The sequence below is a fragment of the Amblyomma mixtum genome, chromosome 6 (genome assembly GCF_055824585.1).
Source record: "Amblyomma mixtum isolate Tamu chromosome 6, ASM5582458v1, whole genome shotgun sequence".
Classification (NCBI taxonomy): domain Eukaryota; kingdom Metazoa; phylum Arthropoda; class Arachnida; order Ixodida; family Ixodidae; genus Amblyomma; species Amblyomma mixtum.
The window spans coordinates 61,224,218-61,242,218 of NC_143017.1; the positions used below are offsets into that span (position 1 = coordinate 61,224,218).

At 43.6% G+C, this 18,001-nt stretch overlaps 1 protein-coding gene across 1 annotated transcript in view; it reads right to left on the bottom strand.

The window, feature by feature from the left end:
• Positions 1–1,002: 1,002 nt before the first annotated feature.
• The window catches only part of LOC149339226 (glycine receptor subunit alpha-2-like), a 144,677-nt gene continuing 127,678 nt past the window's right edge, over positions 1,003–18,001 (bottom strand). The window contains exons 4-9 of the mRNA XM_089550429.1: positions 14,619–14,842; positions 8,995–9,077; positions 8,775–8,909; positions 5,286–5,632; positions 2,468–2,515; positions 1,003–1,204 (exon numbers count right to left, since the gene is read on the bottom strand). Coding sequence (XP_089406555.1) covers positions 1,028–1,204; positions 2,468–2,515; positions 5,286–5,632; positions 8,775–8,909; positions 8,995–9,077; positions 14,619–14,842 — 1,014 coding nt within the window. The 3' untranslated portion in view covers positions 1,003–1,027. The remainder of the gene's footprint in view (positions 1,205–2,467; positions 2,516–5,285; positions 5,633–8,774; positions 8,910–8,994; positions 9,078–14,618; positions 14,843–18,001) is intronic.

Here is an 18,001-nt window from a genome sequence, read left to right on the forward strand (position 1 = left end):
CACCGTGACAAATGACCTTCACGGACGGTCAAGGCAATGGATGGTCATTTGCAGGCGCTTAATGGACTCTGTGTTGGAAGGTCTCCCACGAGGGACAGAAAAACCAAGCACTAACTTCCTCTCATGGTGGTGATTCAGAAATGGCGTGAAACGGCAAATAATATGGCGCAGGCGAAAGTGTTGTTAATTGCAGATGGCCGCGGTCAAATGCGACGGTCAGCTCTCTAATTCCTAGCGAGTTGGCGCAGTTAAATTGGTCGTAAAGCAGCTCCGTCTCCAGGAGGCCTTCGCGAGCAAAATCCACAAGAGGCGTTGATTACTGCATGTCACGAAATGTTAGAAAACGGCAGGTGCGGCATTGCTTGCGGTCTGTTTGGAAGACCACGTAATCGTTTTTCTAAATAAACTCGTTGCGAAGGAGTGCAGCAGAGCTTATTTTAGCTAGACTGCCATCAGCCTTTTGCGGTGAGGTACTTACGAACTGTGCTTTTAGTAAACTAGGCCACTTGAAGCTTATTGGTTTTGTATTATTCAGTGCGCGTAGTCTTTTCTTGAAGCTAAGCATCCTTTATTTATCGATGTTTGTTTCCAAATTCCTGTTTTGCCTCTTGTGACGCCTCATTTTTTAATTTACTTTGTTTTTGATGGAGCGGGAGCGCAAGTTTGTTGAGAAAGCCTATTGAAGTTTAAGTACTTTTCTCTGTTTTGTGCCCATTCCCATGAAAAAGTCGTTTGATTAGCAGGTAAAAGGCACAGAAAGAAAGCGTATAGCGACCTGAAGCTTTTCGTTCAGGTCTAGCAATCCGCTGATAGACGCCAGACATCGCAACGCACTTAACGGGAAGTCCGACGTCAAAGTAACGTGTAATCTCTACCCCGCTCTACGAGGAGCGCGTCTGGCTCTTCGTCCACTGGGGATGATATATCACCGCCTTATTTACGGAACGAGTCAAAGTAATCCTCTGCCCTAACCAAGACATGTGTATCAAGAAAAGACACAAATTGAAAAAAAACGCAAAGTTGTCCTTTATGACCTAGTGTAGTAGTAGGGCCAGTAGATGCTGTTGAACAGCAGGAACAAAGCGGGAAAACCGACGCGGCTCAGCTGGTCGATCTGCTTGGCTTTTACTTTGCTGACGCTGCGCGGCGCCTGGACCAAGGTGCGGACCTCGGTGTGCCCTTTCTTGTCCAGCACGAGCTGCGCCTGAAACAGAAGGCGCAGGAACAATCGTGGCAGCTTGACCCGACACACCAACTACAAATGCCCCCTCCTCCGTCCGCCTTCCCCTCCTCTATCCACGCTTTCACCCTCGCCACTTTCTCAGGATTCCTGGCGGCAATTCTCTCTTTACCCTTCCGGGTCCTCGCGTCGTCGTTCACTGCGCAGAGCGAGATTGCCTTGCACTAACATATTTATTCTTTTTTTTTTGCATTCCGTGTGTCAGCATAGCGGGGGCCAGAAATTGAGTTCTGAAGGAAGCGGCAAGACGGACGCCATTCGCAGGAAAGATCGAGGCAGCGGGGCTCTTTGTTCTGCTTGCTGTTCCGATCAGCAAAGAGAGCTATGCCGGAATGAATTGTGCAACCTCGCTGCTTCTTTTGCTTCTTCCTCCGAGCCGCAGCAAGTTCAAGCTTCCCTTGTTTTCTGCCTTTGCCCCTTCGCTTTTGCTTCAGCTATTCCGGCGACTTTCCCAATCTTTTATTTATTTCTTCTTTATTTCAACGGAAGGCGAACGTGCTGCTGCTTCTCTGCCGGCGCAATAAGAAGCCTGCGTTTACTTAAACTTGCAATTTAAGCATGAGCTCATGCCAGGGTCATTACTCAGAGAGGGCAAACAACGACTGCTGTAAGTGTGGAGCGCCTTTTCCTAAGCGAAACAGCTGCCTACGGCAGAATTTTCTCCCATAAACCATGAGAAAGTACTTCCTGAACACTTGACTTTATTTATAGAATACAATGGCTGACATTTGAACCACTAAAGGAATGAGAGGAGACAAATTTTGCGAGTGCAAACGTGGAGAGGCTAAAGAAATACTGCTTTGAAGCTTCCTTTATGCTCTGTAAAAATTAAAATGGCTTAAAAAATGACCACAAACATCTTTATAGAGGCGCACGGAGAACTCAAGTCCGTAAAGTTACGGAGTCGTGCAGTTTGATGCAAGAATAGGCCGTTATTTTTTCCCCAGTTTTTCCGGTCTGTGTGCTGCAAAGTACAGAAGAAAAAAGCGTTTGTTTAAAAAGAAAGAACAGTACTTTTTTTGGCGCAATGAAAAGAAAGGCAATCTTTAATCAGGAGCCTATGAGCACGCCAAACATTCAAAGTTGAGATTTTTTAGTAATTATGCCTAAACCTTCCAGCTTTCTGTGGCATTGTTTATTTTTTACCGCTGAGCACAAAAGCTGCGAAGAGTTTCTAACGCGATTTTTTTTTTTACAGCAGTAAGCAGTAAGTATTCAAGCACTTACCGATATTTCGTGTTTTGTGCCATCATTGGGGAGATCACCCAGTGGAACCTGCAAAGTGAAAATTGCCCACAAATATTCCTGTTCACATTGCCGATGCTAATATTTAAGAAACGTTCTGCAATCGACGCTAGACACCCATCTAGAAGTAACATGACAGCAATCATGTGGTTTTTATGCGGGATTTCTTGCAATTCCTCGGTCAAGTTGCAACGACCTTGTAGAATACGACGCAAAAGTTCTCGCTGACGCTGGTTTTTTATTTATGTGTAATGCCCTTCAGCACAAGTCCTGCTCATTGAAATGAATTTTTCTGGTAGCTGCCTTCAGAAGTGTACCACAGGCTTTCCACTACATTTTCTTCAGTTTCAGAGATAATTGGTGATAACTCGACACCCATGGCGACAGGAAAATAGATGGCCTGTTTCATCACGCGTCGTGCAAAACCCAAGGAAAATGTGTTACGAAGCAGATAAAGATAAACAAATGGCCCCCACAGAGTAAAGAGTATGCCATTCCTTTTTCGAACGCTTCCAGTTACTTGACATCGTTAGGCTGCAGAAACAGAAGGAGCAAGTTAGGGTCGTGCCGATGCAAAGTAGAAAAAGTAAAAGCTTTGCATCGGCGATTGAATTCAAAGCCTGGGAAGGCGGAGACACGGAGATAAAAAACAAAAAAAGCTGATGTCGTCGTGTCCTACACAGGAGTCGAGTTTTTGCCTCACTTGCTGCGTAGGTGTTTCTTTTTTTTCCTGTTCAGCCATTGGAAGCTTGTTTCTCGGACGGGGAACCAGAACAGATTGACAGGGCAATTCAGGCGCTTCAGCAGCGAAGGTCGTACAGCGCACCACACGTCGTAAATATCGATTTCGCATGTCCTTTACGGCAGCCCTGTTCAGCGATGCGCATTTCTGAACAGATCTCCTACACTGCCTAGGATGTACCAAAAGCAAAACGACTAAAAAGTCGACTGGACTGCTCCATTGGCTACAGACTTTGTCAAAATGCTCCGTACTTTGTACCAAAACTCACATTGACAGCAAGGTAGTGAACAAAAAAGCATGAATGATTTGTACGCCCGTAACAACGGCTGCTCAGAATACTGTGCAGATGCGGCCTTGCTTTAAATGCATTTCGCTTGTGTTCCTCCGCTTCGTAATACAAGCGCTGTGCGTCCCCTTGCGATGTCGAAAGTGAAGCAAAAGCTATTGTTACACTATTTTAGGATGCATTTCTCAAGGAGCATGGTTGCACTCTCGCTTTTCTAAAGGGGTAAATAAAGAAAGAAAAGGAGTAGGAGCGAAATTACAGTGTATTTAACAATCGTCTCAAAAGTACTGGTTGCCGCTTCAACGATTCTAGTGATTATTGTGCTGTAGGCTCTAAGCGCGTGTGACATGGAAATCGGCACTTAATGATATCAGCCTGAATTCTTAATCTTTTCATACTCCGAGCAGTCGATGATGTTTTGCCTCCTAGCATTTCGTGCATCGCAAATGCCCCGCACAGGTTTGAAGTGCACTGCGACTGTCTGTTCATTGCGTACAGCTTCGAAGATAACCTGTCTCGCACGCCGTAATACCCCCGAGTCTAGGAAGAAATAAAACTAAAAGGAATTCTAGATAAGTTCTAGCGTTCTCCGAGACCCAGCGCTTCGAGTTTGACATGTGCCAGAATCCAGTTACATTCAGGGATTTCAGCGCCGGCTGAAAATTTCAGCTAGACATGCGACGACGAAAGCAAAGAGGATATTCTTGTAGTACCTAACGGATTTTAGGCTCAGAGTAAATATTGAATATAAATAGACGCGGCCTGGATACGAGCAGGGACAGCATCTGTCTTCACGACTTTCAAAGGAAAAGATTACTGGCAGCAAGATATACCAAAAGAGGGAAAATGCGGTTGAAAACGTGGTTCTAGCAGACTGCTTCGATCACCTGAGGATCCAACTACTGGAAATGTGGGTTAAGGCTTACTAAGTAATTAAAAATTCTGACGAAATCACTTTAGAATGACTTCGTGAGCGGACAGCATATTCGCTCACGTTTCTTCAGTATAATTACGGGAGTCTCATTAGACGGTACTAGAGGGAGTTCGGATAATCTGTGCGTGATGACTACGCCTCCTAGCGACGTGAAGCGAAGCGTATGTAGTGAATGACGACGGGAAACGAAAGATGCGTTCCTCGGGATCCTGGCTCGAGCAACGCGAGGCGTGGCTAGCGGAGAAGGCGATGTGACGACGGGGACGACCAGCGTATATGGCGCAAGTTGCATGTCGACGCTCAATGCGTGTCGCAATATGAGACCGCGTTTTATTGGATGCCTAGAATATTTGTGCCGGATCAGCCCCGTGAATGCAAATGGAACAATTCAGACGGCGGATACCACTGTTTTGAGCTTGGGTTTGGTTTACTTTACAGTGCGCATTCTGTAGCAGCCATAAATGCTATTTGTCGCTGAAGTATGTTGCAAAGTGGCTGACGACGCGACGAAACGGCGCTTGCTGCTGTTAGCTATTTTCAGTTCATGTTTATGCGTTTCCTGTCCCTTACAACGCTGCAGTTCGAGAGCCTATCTGCATGTTGCCAACGTCAGTGGGAGTCACAACGATTCTTATGTTATTAATGGCATACCAAAATGAAAATACAGTGGTGCCATTAGGAGCCACAGGATAGCGGAGAGATCGAGTGTGGGAGTGGGATAGAGCGTTAAGGGGTGGGGAAGCAATGACGTCAATTTACTGGGCACCACAAAATCTCCCTTGGTCCTCTGTGTCTCTACTGCTGACTGCTTAACTAAACAGTAAGCGTAGTGCCTTACGTCTGTGCACTGGCCCTTCTTACTGGACGGTCGCCGCCACAGGTAGTTGACCAGGGTGAATTCCAGCAGGGCGGCAAATACGAAGGACGTGCAGCAGCCGATCCATACGTCCATGGCCTTGATGTAGGAGACCGGCGGCAGGTTCCCTTGGATGCCGGCGCCCTTGGATGATATAGTGAGCAACGTGGTGACGCCCAGCGTGACACGGGCGGGAATCGCGTCCACGTCGAGCCAGAAGGACACCCATGAAATCACCACAATGAGAGTAGTGGGAAGATATGTCTGTACCATGTGGTACCCCAGAGACCTTTGAAGGTAGAAGTCAGCCTTGAGGCAGCTATACTCTCCTGAAAGAAAAAAAAACAAGAAAAAAATCAATGCTGTGCAACTGTCGATACTGCACTGCGCTTGTCGCGCTAGCATGAAGTGCTGAAGGACACTTAAGGGAGGAGACGTGTATTCGTTCCTTTCAACCATCTTATATGGCGTGAACGATACGCGGAGAAGGTAACAAGGAGCAAATGAGCGTGTGACAGACATGAGCAATCAGTGGTTGACAACCTGCCTTCACTGCGATAAGCTTAGGCGTTAGAAACCCACGCCCACTGTCTAGTTAAGCTTTTCTTAGTAGCCGCCGCGGTGGCTCAGTGGTTATGGTGATCGGCTGCTGACCCGAAAGACGCGGGTTCGATCCCGGCCGCAGCGGTTGAATTTCTTTGGAGGAGAGATTCTAGAGGCCCGTGTACTGTGCGATGTCAGTGCACGTTAAAGAACCCCAGGTGGTCGAAATTTCCGTAGCCCTCCACTACGGCGTCTCTCATAGCCTTAGTCGCTTTGGGACGTTAAACCCCATAAACAAACCAACCTTTTCTTAGTACTCCGCATAACGTGCAATTTGGAAAATATACTTATGTAAATAAAAAAGGGCGTGGTGTCACATGTTTCGCGGTGTTCCCATTGTTAAACAGTTGCAAAAGAACATAGGGAAAGAATGAAGGGCGCCCTTCATCTCGACCTTTCTCAATGCTAACATCATGACAAATCTGAAGAAGGCTTCCTCATCTCTAGCACTTTGCCTTATCCCCACTATACGAAGTTACTAGGCACTAACAGATAGAGGAGTCACAGGAATGGATTGGTACTTGAGAGCGCTTTATCACAGAGATAGAAACTATTGACGTTGTCTGGATTGTGTGAGCACGCCACGAACTTTTACTGAAGCGAAAGCTTCGCTACGGGACCTCGTGCTTCGATCGCCGGGTGCCTAGTTTTGACCTTCAGCTGAGTTAGAGGTCAGACCATGATAAAGAGAAAAAGAAATTGATTAAATATACATGACTGGGAGTCGCACCCGCGGCTACGCGAACAGATTTCGTTTAAGGGCCGTTCAGCGAGACCACTAGCCTATCGCCGCAGCGAACACGCCTCGCGCTAAACTGTGCCACACTCTGGCGCTGTGCATTGGAGAGCGTCGTCTTCATCAACTTCCATCTGCTCCGTCCCGCAGCGACTAATGCTTCGAAATCGAGGACGAACCTAGTTTGCGTGGGATACGAGTTCGAGGTGAAGCCATGAAAAAGATAGCACATTCATTCAATATCTATAACTGGGACTCGAACTCGCGGTTGAGCGGATAGATCTCGTTTAAGAGCGGCTCAGAGAGCCCACTAGGCTATCGCCTTTTTTTTTTTCTTTCGCAGCAGCCAACACATCTCGTTTAAACTGTACCACACTCTCGCGCTGTGCATTGGAGAGCGTCATCTTCATCAACTTCCATCTGCTCCGTCCCGAGGCACTGCCTGCTCATCGTCGTCTTCTACGTAAATCAACTCCATGCTTTCAGTCCGAATCCAATGTAGTAAACATTCTCTGTAGTTCTGGGTTTGAATCATTCTGCAGTGGTGTTGTCTTCTACGTAGCACAAATCCGTGCTTTCGCTCCGATTCGAATGTAATAAACATTCTCTGTAGTTTCTGATGCGAATCAGCTTGCAGTGGTGTTTCTCTGAGCTTGATTATATAAGTATACAGAGACGGTTATCTCGTTGACAACTTCGTCAACCAGGGCACACTATAATGCATAGTTTCTTCACCCTAATGACAGCGCTTTCAGCTGTTTGATGTGTAGAGCTCTTTTTCTTCACGATTATATGGAGTACTAGAGATGCACGGCTTGCTACAGCATTTCCCCTAGTTTGAGCATACGTACAGAATGTTTTAAATTTTAGATCCTACCAAGGAATTCCTTACAAGCGCATTTAAAAACGGGCAGCTGTTTTGTTTATGGGCACACTTTCATACGTGGTAAGATTCGACTATAACAATCAACATACTGCGGATCTCCACCCGGCTGTTTGCATTCTATGCTATTAATGATTTACTATCGTCAGATACGTTCTACATTCGTTTTCCATGGTAGTCTCGACTACTCGATGAGAGCAGGGGGGGGGGGAGGTAAGAATAGACCATTACCCTCTATATTTTCATAAAAGTGCCTGGCAAAATGAAACAGTTGCCTCGCAGTTAAAGTTGATGTCCTAGAGTCCTGGACTTGTTTGGCGCGCCGGCCGATCTGGCAAAATCTAAAATTTGGCGTGCCATTAGCATATGTAACGCATGTGTTTTTCGAAAGCAGCATCGCAAACAGACAAGCTTTGACGGAGGAGACGTCACTACAAATGCGGGGGTTTTACAGGCTTCTTGTTTTGGCTTTAATGGCGATTGCAACATCTCAGCTCGTGGTCTATCTCATTCTCTTGCACGGCAATAATATATAATATTACGGCGTTATTGAGGCAGTTTTAGACAAGTCTCGCTGTATCCTGCAACACACGCCAGATGAAATGAGTGAGGTTACTGCGAAAAGTTAATGTATTACAAAGACAAACACTTTGTTTCTTGTTAGCGACTTTTAAGATTGGTTAAACACGTTTTGCGAGCAATTTTTTTTTTGTTAAGAGAAATCTATTGTTCCAGTTTTCTGTTAGAATGAATTCATCTAAAAAAAAAACAGAAACAGGGGAGATACGTAGACTAGTGGGTAGGAATGCACAGAAACATGAAATGAACAGAAGCCGCTTCTGTAAGAAAACGAGGTTTGGACTCTTGCTGACTCTTAATTATTTAGAACAAAAAAGACCACTGCTTCTTATTTATTTTGAAGAAAGAAGACAGCTCATTTTTTGAGGAACTTTCTAGCCATTGACGTCGTTCACCAGGAGATTTATGCGCTGTTGCGGTGGTACCCTGATCGCAAACTGCAACTTGGTGCCTTTAAAAAACAAAGCTACTTAGGTGATTTGCCCCTGAATAGCAGCTGTGAATCCGAGTCCGTCGGACCCACTCAGAACATCCTAAACAGCCTGATTGCAGTTTTGTGCTATGCGAACAAGAAATATTCACTCATATGATACGCGTCCAGATGTCGTCATACCTCGACACACTGAAGGCACCCGTAGGGCAATAGGTGCTTAAAGGAGTTCGGCCTTACCTATATGAAACTTCTCTTTGCACAATGATGTGTTTACTTTCTCAATTTCGAATTGCGGCAGCTTGAGATTTTCGAAAAGGACGACTGGCTGGCTGTCTGACCACTTGAGCAGCAGTTCTTCTGTCGTTTTGGAAACTGCGTGTGGCATAGACGTAAGGAATGCAATGTAAGCTTCGCACTAAAATAACTTAATGTAAAGAAAAAAGATTTCAGTACTTACATGACGCAATCTCTATGCTGCAAACTTGAGAATCCATAGGGTACCGGTAGAGGTCCATCATACAGGAGAACCGCAGTTTTAATCTGTTTGTGTGAGATACGTAGAATATTAATACATTCTCACTAAAAGGCGACAAGAGCCATGTACCGTTACCTGATATTCACTCTCGCAACAAAATATTAAGAAGTCCAAGCAACAGTTTAGGCTTTAGTGGTGCTTTTCAAACGAGAGAAACTAATGCTACTCTGTGCTACGAGCTAGCGTCTACGAAGCTTTCGTTCCCTTAACTCTCAAGGAGGCAACATTTGGAGTAGGCCACATCTAGGCGTTCTGTTGTTTCTGATTATGAAATAAATTGACAATCTGATGGTTACTACCTTCACTCTTGTTAGAAAGTGCAATATAAATTTGAGGGAATGCGGCAAGGTGGAATCAAAATATTCAGGGGGCACTTTGGCTCTCTAAAGTGCTGCAAGGCGAAAGCGTTTCCTGGCGCTCTGTTTTTTTTTTACTTTTTTATTTTTCATATTTTTTATTTTTGCTCCTTCTCTTGTTTTTATTGTTTCTTATTTTTATTTTCATACCCCATATTATTTTGTTCTTATTTTTGCTTATTTTCTTATTTTTATTTTCCTTTCCTTGCTTTATTCCTTTTATTTTATTTATGAAACCTATGCATTCACTAGATGCGCCTTTATTCATGCTGGAACCTTGAGCCTTCGTGGCGGAGTGGCAGCGTCATCTCTTCAAATGCCAAAGGCCCTGGTTCGATTCCCACCCTCGGCGCAGTTTCTTTTTAAGCAGTGACGCCGGAAGGCGGTCAAATCTGCCGACGCGTCTGTCGACACGGCTGCCGACGCGTCTGTCGACATTCCTGCCGACGCGTCTGTCGACACTCCTGCCGACGCGTCTGCTAACGACAGTATGAGGCATTAAAGGCTTTCGCCTTAATAAATGCTGAGGCCTTACACGAACACATCACGAACAAGGCTCAAAGCAGCAGACGTCGATTGTTGTGGCCGCCCACAATTTTGAAAATTTCTGGCTCGAAAACGGGGAAAAGTCGTTAGACAAAATGTTGCAAGGTAGATTTTCTGTACTGAATTTTTTGGGTCTTGTTTTGATGTAAAAGCTGCTACAACGTAAATAAGTACAGTAAGGAAAAATTAGGTCTCTGTATTCTCCCAAATTTCGCTGCTGCTTGCACGGGCTCGAATGGAGCGTTATTAAATACTTACTCGCACTGGTTCTTTACAATTCTACGAAAGCCGATTGTAGTGAAACTTAACGAAATAATGCACCGAACACGTTGTCCCACTACGTACTGATACGCAAAAAAACTGTTTATTAGCTACTAATAGCAAAATAAAGTGTAAGTATCTGCCTATGAATATTACAAAAGTTTCTTTAGTAAGCGAGAGAAAAAAAAATGTGATGGTCCACAGTGAAACAGCACCACACTTCCAGAGTTATGTAAAGGGCAGTTCAGATCCCCCTCGTAGAACACGGTGTCAGTGCTGTCTTCTTTAGAGAAAAGTAGCTTCTCATAGTTTCCTTTCTTTCAATGCGCCAGAAATAAAGTTCAATTTAAAGTCTTTAAAAAAATCTTTCGTTTCAGCGTTGGATATGTTTTCGCGCCCTCTTTTTTCACGTGTATTATAAGTGTAGCTCTTCGGGCGAGCGGAATTAATTGGCAGCGGCAGTTGTGTTTGTAACAAAACTGCCCTTCTACAAGAAAAATTGCTGGGGCCATTCAGCAGTACTCTCTGAAGATTTAAACATGTTCAGACGGCGCAGAACTTATTACGAAGGCTTGTGTACTGTTAAAGAATGAAAAAAGGCTGAATTTCATCACCGCTTCTAAATTATTTAAGTGAAGCAAACCATATTTGAATAAAAAATGAAGAAAGAGTACTGAGACGTTACAATTTTGATACCAAATATTTTTTTATTGAGAGCTGACAGGCAGCGTGAGTTGTTGAAGTGTTAATCTTAAAAGAGAGACGGCTGATTCTGCAACGCCTACTCTTTAAGAAGTTTTTTTAAGATATATGTATCTTAAAGATATATGTATATGTATCTTTTAAGATATATGTATCTTTTAAGATATATGTAGATATATATGTGACATGTATCTTATATGTCACACGTTAGCTCCTATTTCTCAACATACCACATCATGCAGATCGGAAAAATGTACGAATTTCGCATTCTTAGGTCCTATAAAGTTCAGGTTAAACAAAACAATATGTTATTTAGAGACATCGCTAACTTAATTGAAAATCCCTCAAATTACACAACACGATGCCACGAACACTGGCACGTTCCGCATCCGCGCACAAACTATGGCTTTGAAACACTTCACTCTGCTTTGCCATACACATTAAATAAATTTAAAGTTACAGAACAAAATATTAGCAGCTATTCTTTTTCTTTTAAAAGGTTAAAAGAACTTTTTTTCTAATGCACCTGTATATCTGTTGCATGAGTACCATTATAAAGTGAACATATAATAATGTCTTGTATTGTATTTGCACAATTTTGGTTGTATTGCACTGCTTCTGGCTGATTTTTGTTATCTGTTATCTTTTTAGTGTAATCTGTGTTTTCTGCCCTGCACTCCCGAGTATAGAAGGGTAATGGGAGCTTTGTCAAGCTGCTCTTGAGCGCCTTTTACTCCCATACACCCCAAACATGTATGTAAACATGCTTGTTTGAAATAAACTCATACTCATACTCATACTTGGTTCAACGTCCGCAGGGATACTGAGGAGGATATAGTTGACTGGAAATTGATGGGAGAGGCCTTCGTGGTACAGGCCTGCATTATGGCGCGCTTTATTAATGACAAAAATAGTTAGTGTCATCATCATCATCATCATGAGCCTGATTACGTCCACTGCAGGGCAAAGGCCGCTCCCCTGTCTCTCCAGTTAACCCTGTCCTTCGCCAGTTGAGGTCACCGTATCACCGCAAATTTCCTAATCTCATCCACCCATCTAACTTTCTGCCGCCCCCTGCTACGCTTGCTTTCTCTTGGAATCCACTTCGTTACCCTTAAGGACCAGCGGCTATATTGCCTTCGCATTACATGCCCTGCCCATGCCCATTTATTCCTCTTGATTTCAGCTAGGATGCCATTAATCCGCGCTTGTTCTCTCACCCAATCCGCCCGCTTCTGGTCTTTTAACGTTACACCTATCATTTTTCTTTCCATAGCTTGCTGCGTTGTCCTTAACTTAAGCTGAACCCTCTTTGATAGCCTCCACTTTTCTGCCCCATAGGTGAGTACCGGTAAGATGTAGCTGTTGTATACTTTTCTCTTGAGGGATACTAGCAAACTGCCTTTCATGATCTGAGAGAACCTGCCATATGCGCTCCACCCCATTCTTATTTTTCTAGTTAATTCGCTCTCATGATCCGTATCAGCTGTCACTACCTGCGCTAAATAGACATATTCTCTTACTATTTCCAGTACACGCCATCCATTGCAAATTGCTGTTCTCTTGCTAGACTGTTGAATATTACTTTCGTTTCCTGCATGTAAATTTTTAGCCCCACCGTTCTGCTCTGTCTGTCAAATTCATTGATCATGCTTTGCAGTTCACGTCTTGAGTGGCTTAGCAAGGCAATGTCATCAGGGAATCGCATATTGCTTAGGTATTCTCCATTAACTCTTATCCCCAACTGTTCCCATTTCAGGCCGAGGATTACCTGCTGTAAACGGGCAGTGAATAGCATAGGCGAGATTGTGTCTCCCTACGGGACACCTTTCCTTATTGGAATTTTTTTCCTGACATTATGTTGAACAATGGTAGCTATATTTTCACATAACACTCTTCTACACCCTGATTCCGGAATGCCTGAGTGCTGAGGTTTCCACTGAGTCGAATGCTTTCTCGTAATCAATGAACGCTTTATATAGGGACTGGTTATATTCTGCGTACTTCTCTATCACCTGATTGATAGCGTGAATAGGGTCTATTGTCGAGTATCCGTTAGGAAAGCGTGCCTGATCATTTGGCTGATTGAAGTCGAAGGTTGTCCTGACCCTATTAGATATTACCTTAGTAAATATCTCGTGTGATGGCTTTTTAATCTACGTTTTTCGTTTCTGACGCACTGAAACCAAACTCATTGGGTGCCAATAAGAAGTTGACCCAATTTTTTACCTCAAGACTTTTGTGACCTATAAGTTTACTAAGGTCCAGTAAATTACTGCTGCATGTAGACGCTGACCAATCTCTGTGATGCAAATATGAGCTTGGCAAAGGTTGAAAAATACAGTAGCCGCCGCGGTGGCTCAGCGGTTATGGTGCTCGGCTGCTGACCCGAAAGACGAGGGTTCGATCCCGGCCGCGGCGGCTGGAATTTCTTTGGAGGGGAAATTCTAGAGGCCCGTGTACTGTTCGATGTCAGTGCACGTTAAAGAACCCCAGGTGGTCGAAATTTCCGGAGCCCTCCACTACAGCGTCTCTCATAGCCTTAGTCGCTTTGGGACGTTAAACCGCATAAACCAAACCAAACCAAACCAAACCAAAATACAGTAGCTTTCTATATGCGTGGCCGCCTTTTCCGAGCTACGACCTTCCTGGATACCGACCCCGATCCCATTAAATAAGTGAGAAATCCTTGAAATCTTCCCTTATTTAGGTCGCCGCAGCTTGTGCAGCTTAACACATGATATACAGAAACGCCTCAGTGCTTTCTACGCTTCGTCATTGGTCACCTTGAGTGACGGTCGCTTCGAAAACATCTTTTACCCACTGTAATATCTGACTGAACTGGTATTCACATTAGCCTTTTAATGAGTCAATAATAGCACTACGCGGGTACTAGGCTGCGTGATGACTGCATGACGTATATGGTATACGTCATGTCTACCATATACCATATAACAAACTACCATATATCATATACGTACCATATACCATATACGATTGGTATATGTATATATGAAGCAAGCCAAACAGCAATCGAAAACAAGGTGCATGAGGGAATGTTTCCATTTTTAAATATTTCGCGTTAATAAATGGCAAAATGACACTTCGATTAATCTTTCAAGACAAATACCTTCGAAGGTCGTGGGTTCGGGTCACACAGGCGGCACCAAATTTAAAAAAATAGGAGCATTCCCCTGTGCTCCTTGGTTTTGGTGGCTGTAGGCTGAACTTTGTCCGACATGTTACATATATATATATATATATATATATATATATATATATATATATATATATATATATATATATATATATATATATATATATATATATATATATATATATATATATATATATATATATATATATATATATATATATATATATATATATATATAATCTGTGCGTGTGCACGCACACAACCACACACACACGTACGCACGCACGCAAGCCCGACACCTAACACAGCCGTAGTAGGTAAGATTGACATCGATTTTTCAGGTGCCACGCTCGCTTCTTTCTGTTACCCTTGTGCAATGCATTGCAGCTCGTTGATCGCCAAAGAGAAAACACGAGCTAATACACCATGCCGTACTAAGGCCTCCACACCTTGGATAAAGGTAAGAAAAAATTTCCGGGTGCAAGGCTGCCCGCTACTCCGCAGGATTAATTCTGATTGCTCACCGTAGCATGTAAAGAATTGCTCCCGTCGGGTTAATGCGAACTAGGACGTTGGGAACGGTCACGTATTGGAACTCGGCGTGCTTGGCGTTAGCGAAAAACACCTCTGGCTTCCAGATCATCTGGACAAGCTTCGGGTCGTTCAGGTCGAGCGGACGAGATAGCGTGGACTTTCGTAACCGCTCGTCCAACCATGACTGCCGAAAGTACAGGTCGACTTCGTAGTCCTGTGGAAAGAAAATAAAATGAATCAGTATATTGTATAAGATAAAAGCAAGTAGATATCTTGCGATGAAGAGTGGCAGAAAAAAATTACATGCCAGAATCGCCAACGAAAAGCATTAGGTCAAGCACAGCGATTTGGTCCTGAAGGAGCGTTCATATACTAGGAAGAGCTTCAGAAGGTGGTCTGCACAGGTATAAATTGCACTTGCAGGATGAGCGTGGCTTTTCTTTTTGCTCTCTTCCAACGCTATCACTCTGCGCCAGGCGCTGAGCCCTTGGCAACTAAGTGAAAAATAAACGAATTGCACCATGGTCACGGCGTCGTGCTCAAGCGGAAAGATCCCATGAGAGCTTGCAATTGATGCCGACGCCCACGTGAGAAGCTTGAAACCTAGGTTTATTTTTCTTGCACTTTTTTTCAGATGCCCTTTTCGTAGCCATTAACTTTCGAGAGAAATGCTTGACCGCATCGAAAGCTCTCGGGAAATTTCTTGTGTCTGGACCATTAGGAAATTAATTGACCCCTCCTAGGAGATGCGGAATTTTTTCCTTTATGTGCGTGTGCAGCAGTGCAATAATCGTTTTACTACCTTTTCGTTAGAGAGATCAGAGTTAGACGCGTTAATGCTATTATTGAGAAATGGGAACAAAACTTCGGCTAGCTAGTCCAAAGTGGCATCTAGTAGCTGCACACGGAAAAAGAGAAGTTATGCTCAGAATTTAAGCACGATGCCTTCTCTTAATTTTTCCTTTGTGCAAGTGAATACAGGCAGTGTCATGACATGGCGTGTATAACCTGACTCTTAAAGAAAAGTTGCAAATGTTTCTTTTTAATATTCTCCTATTTCTTCTGTACTATTAACCTCCACTATTATCCGCTATCTCCGGTTCGAGGAAAGACACCAGCTTGGTGGCTGCACGGTATGGAACGAAATCTAATAGTGCATCTGTAACCACCTGTAACCAATAACGCATCTGTAACCAATAACCACCTGGCGCAGTAAAAAAGCACATTTACGAGCTTCTGGGCAATATTTTATTCAGCCTGAGTAGACTTTAGCAATCTGCAGCTGGCATGAGCTTTTGTGTGATGCCGACTCGTAGGTTGAAAAGATACCCAGCACCTTTTCTTCCACCCAGGTTCAAGTAGCCATGTTTTGAAGTAATGTGCTGACATTACACTCAGGAAATATAATTAATGCGGTATAATTAAGGTTGCCGTTCATCGGAAATCCTGTAGCGTAGTGACAATTGGTGTTGTGTCTAGAAAACTGGGATTCCTGGAGAGGGTTCTGACGTCCAAACCACATGACCTAAGGCGCGTAATTCGAGCACTCTACCGTTAAGAAGTGATGACGAAACAACAAAATTCCTCGTTGCTGCAAGTGTCGTTGAATCAATACTACGTATAACCTCTGAAAAAAAAAGCAATTGCACTGAAAAGAAAAGCAATAGAGGCGAAACTAGAACCATTGCCTCTTGGCTCGCACATCACTGAGGAATGTTCATTCGACTTGGTTAAAGGATAGCCTGCTGTGTGTCATGGCAGAAAGCAGAAATAAAAAAAATACCTATAAAAAACATTCTGTCTGCGAAGTGAAGTGCAAAGAGGACCCCATGATACCGGAGGAACCTTTTGCGTCATTACGTCATACCATTATAGCGGAGCTTGAGTGTTCGCCGTATACTGGTTTTATAAAGATTGACGCACAGTTTGGTACAGTTGCTTCAAAAACACTCCTAGAAGCCGGAACGCCAGAGGGCAGTTGAAATGTGCTCAGGGAGGCTTGGGAAAGTTTGTTAGTAAGCGTCGTCCTAAAGCGCTTTTCATTTGCTAAGTATACATACATTCACAGTAAAGGCGCTTGGTAGAGCACTAACTTAAGGTTTCCTTTGACGGTGGTAGCGGCGACAAGAAGAGGAAAGTCGGAGAAATGCGCAATTTGGGGCATCTGTCACAGGACTTTTTTAAGGAAATGTGGTCTAATGTGTAGGAAAGTACTATGTGTGGCAACTGGCTCGTCACTGAGCTCATCAGGCAAGTGCACAGCAGCATTTTTGTTTCGTAATGTTTTGAAGCCACTGTATCGCTCCAAAAGAAAAGATAACCTTACAAAGATTTAAATTTGTAGATAGAAAGAACAAGTCACCTTTCGACGCCTTGGCTGATTCTAGAGCCAGCAATACGTTTCTCACACATTCCTTTGCGAGAAAGCCTAATAGCATGCCGCGTGAAACTTGTGCCATTGCAAAACACGGGATCGCAGGCGCTTTTGTACATATTTGTTTACTTATTTTTATTTCCTGTTTTTATTTATTCACTCGTTAAGCGTGCGATTGGATGGGCACCGTGGGCAAATGAATGATAAGCTTTGGAAGAAACACACTGAAACACGCGAAATAAATGATATGTCAGCAGTAGTGGGGCAGAGTTGGCTGTGTTGCTAAAGCATGAAGCACAGCACTGAAATATTTATAACCCGACGGGATGAATAAAAACAAGAAATAATAAAAATGGCGTCCAAAAAGCCAAAGCAGAAAGATTGGTAGTAGTCTACTATGTGCATTATAAGCTCATGATTATATATATTCAGGATTCTGTTATAACGTGCGATGCTAGGTTATTCCAGTAAATTCTTCAGTACGACATATGTAAAGAAAAAACGGAAGTGTACCATAGGATGCCTTCAACGTTGCATGCGGAATGAATGATCATCAAGAAGCAACAAATCATAACAGTGTTACTGAAATAGAGGTACACGTGGAAGTTTCCTGAAATTCAAAAGCTTTAAACGGCGCACGTGCTCTTAATGCGGTTTCGCTATTGCATCGCAATAGAAACAACTGTCTTTCCCCTTTGGCAAAGACGGTACCATACTGGGGCCCACTTTTGCGAAAAATAACCAAACAATGGGATTTGTTTCTTATGAGTTTAGAGGAGCACATATGACAGCCCATAAGCTCCAAATCTGGGTTAGACAAGAAAATCCTCACCATTTAGGACCTTTTGTATTTTAGGTTGCCGTAATTGCTCCACAATACGGCTGAGAAGCGAATTTTATTGCCTGGTTGCTTTTGGGAAAAAGGTCATATTTAGTACCGCAAGAATTCCACTGCAATGCAATCACATCTGACAACGTTACTTACGAACCAGTTAAACA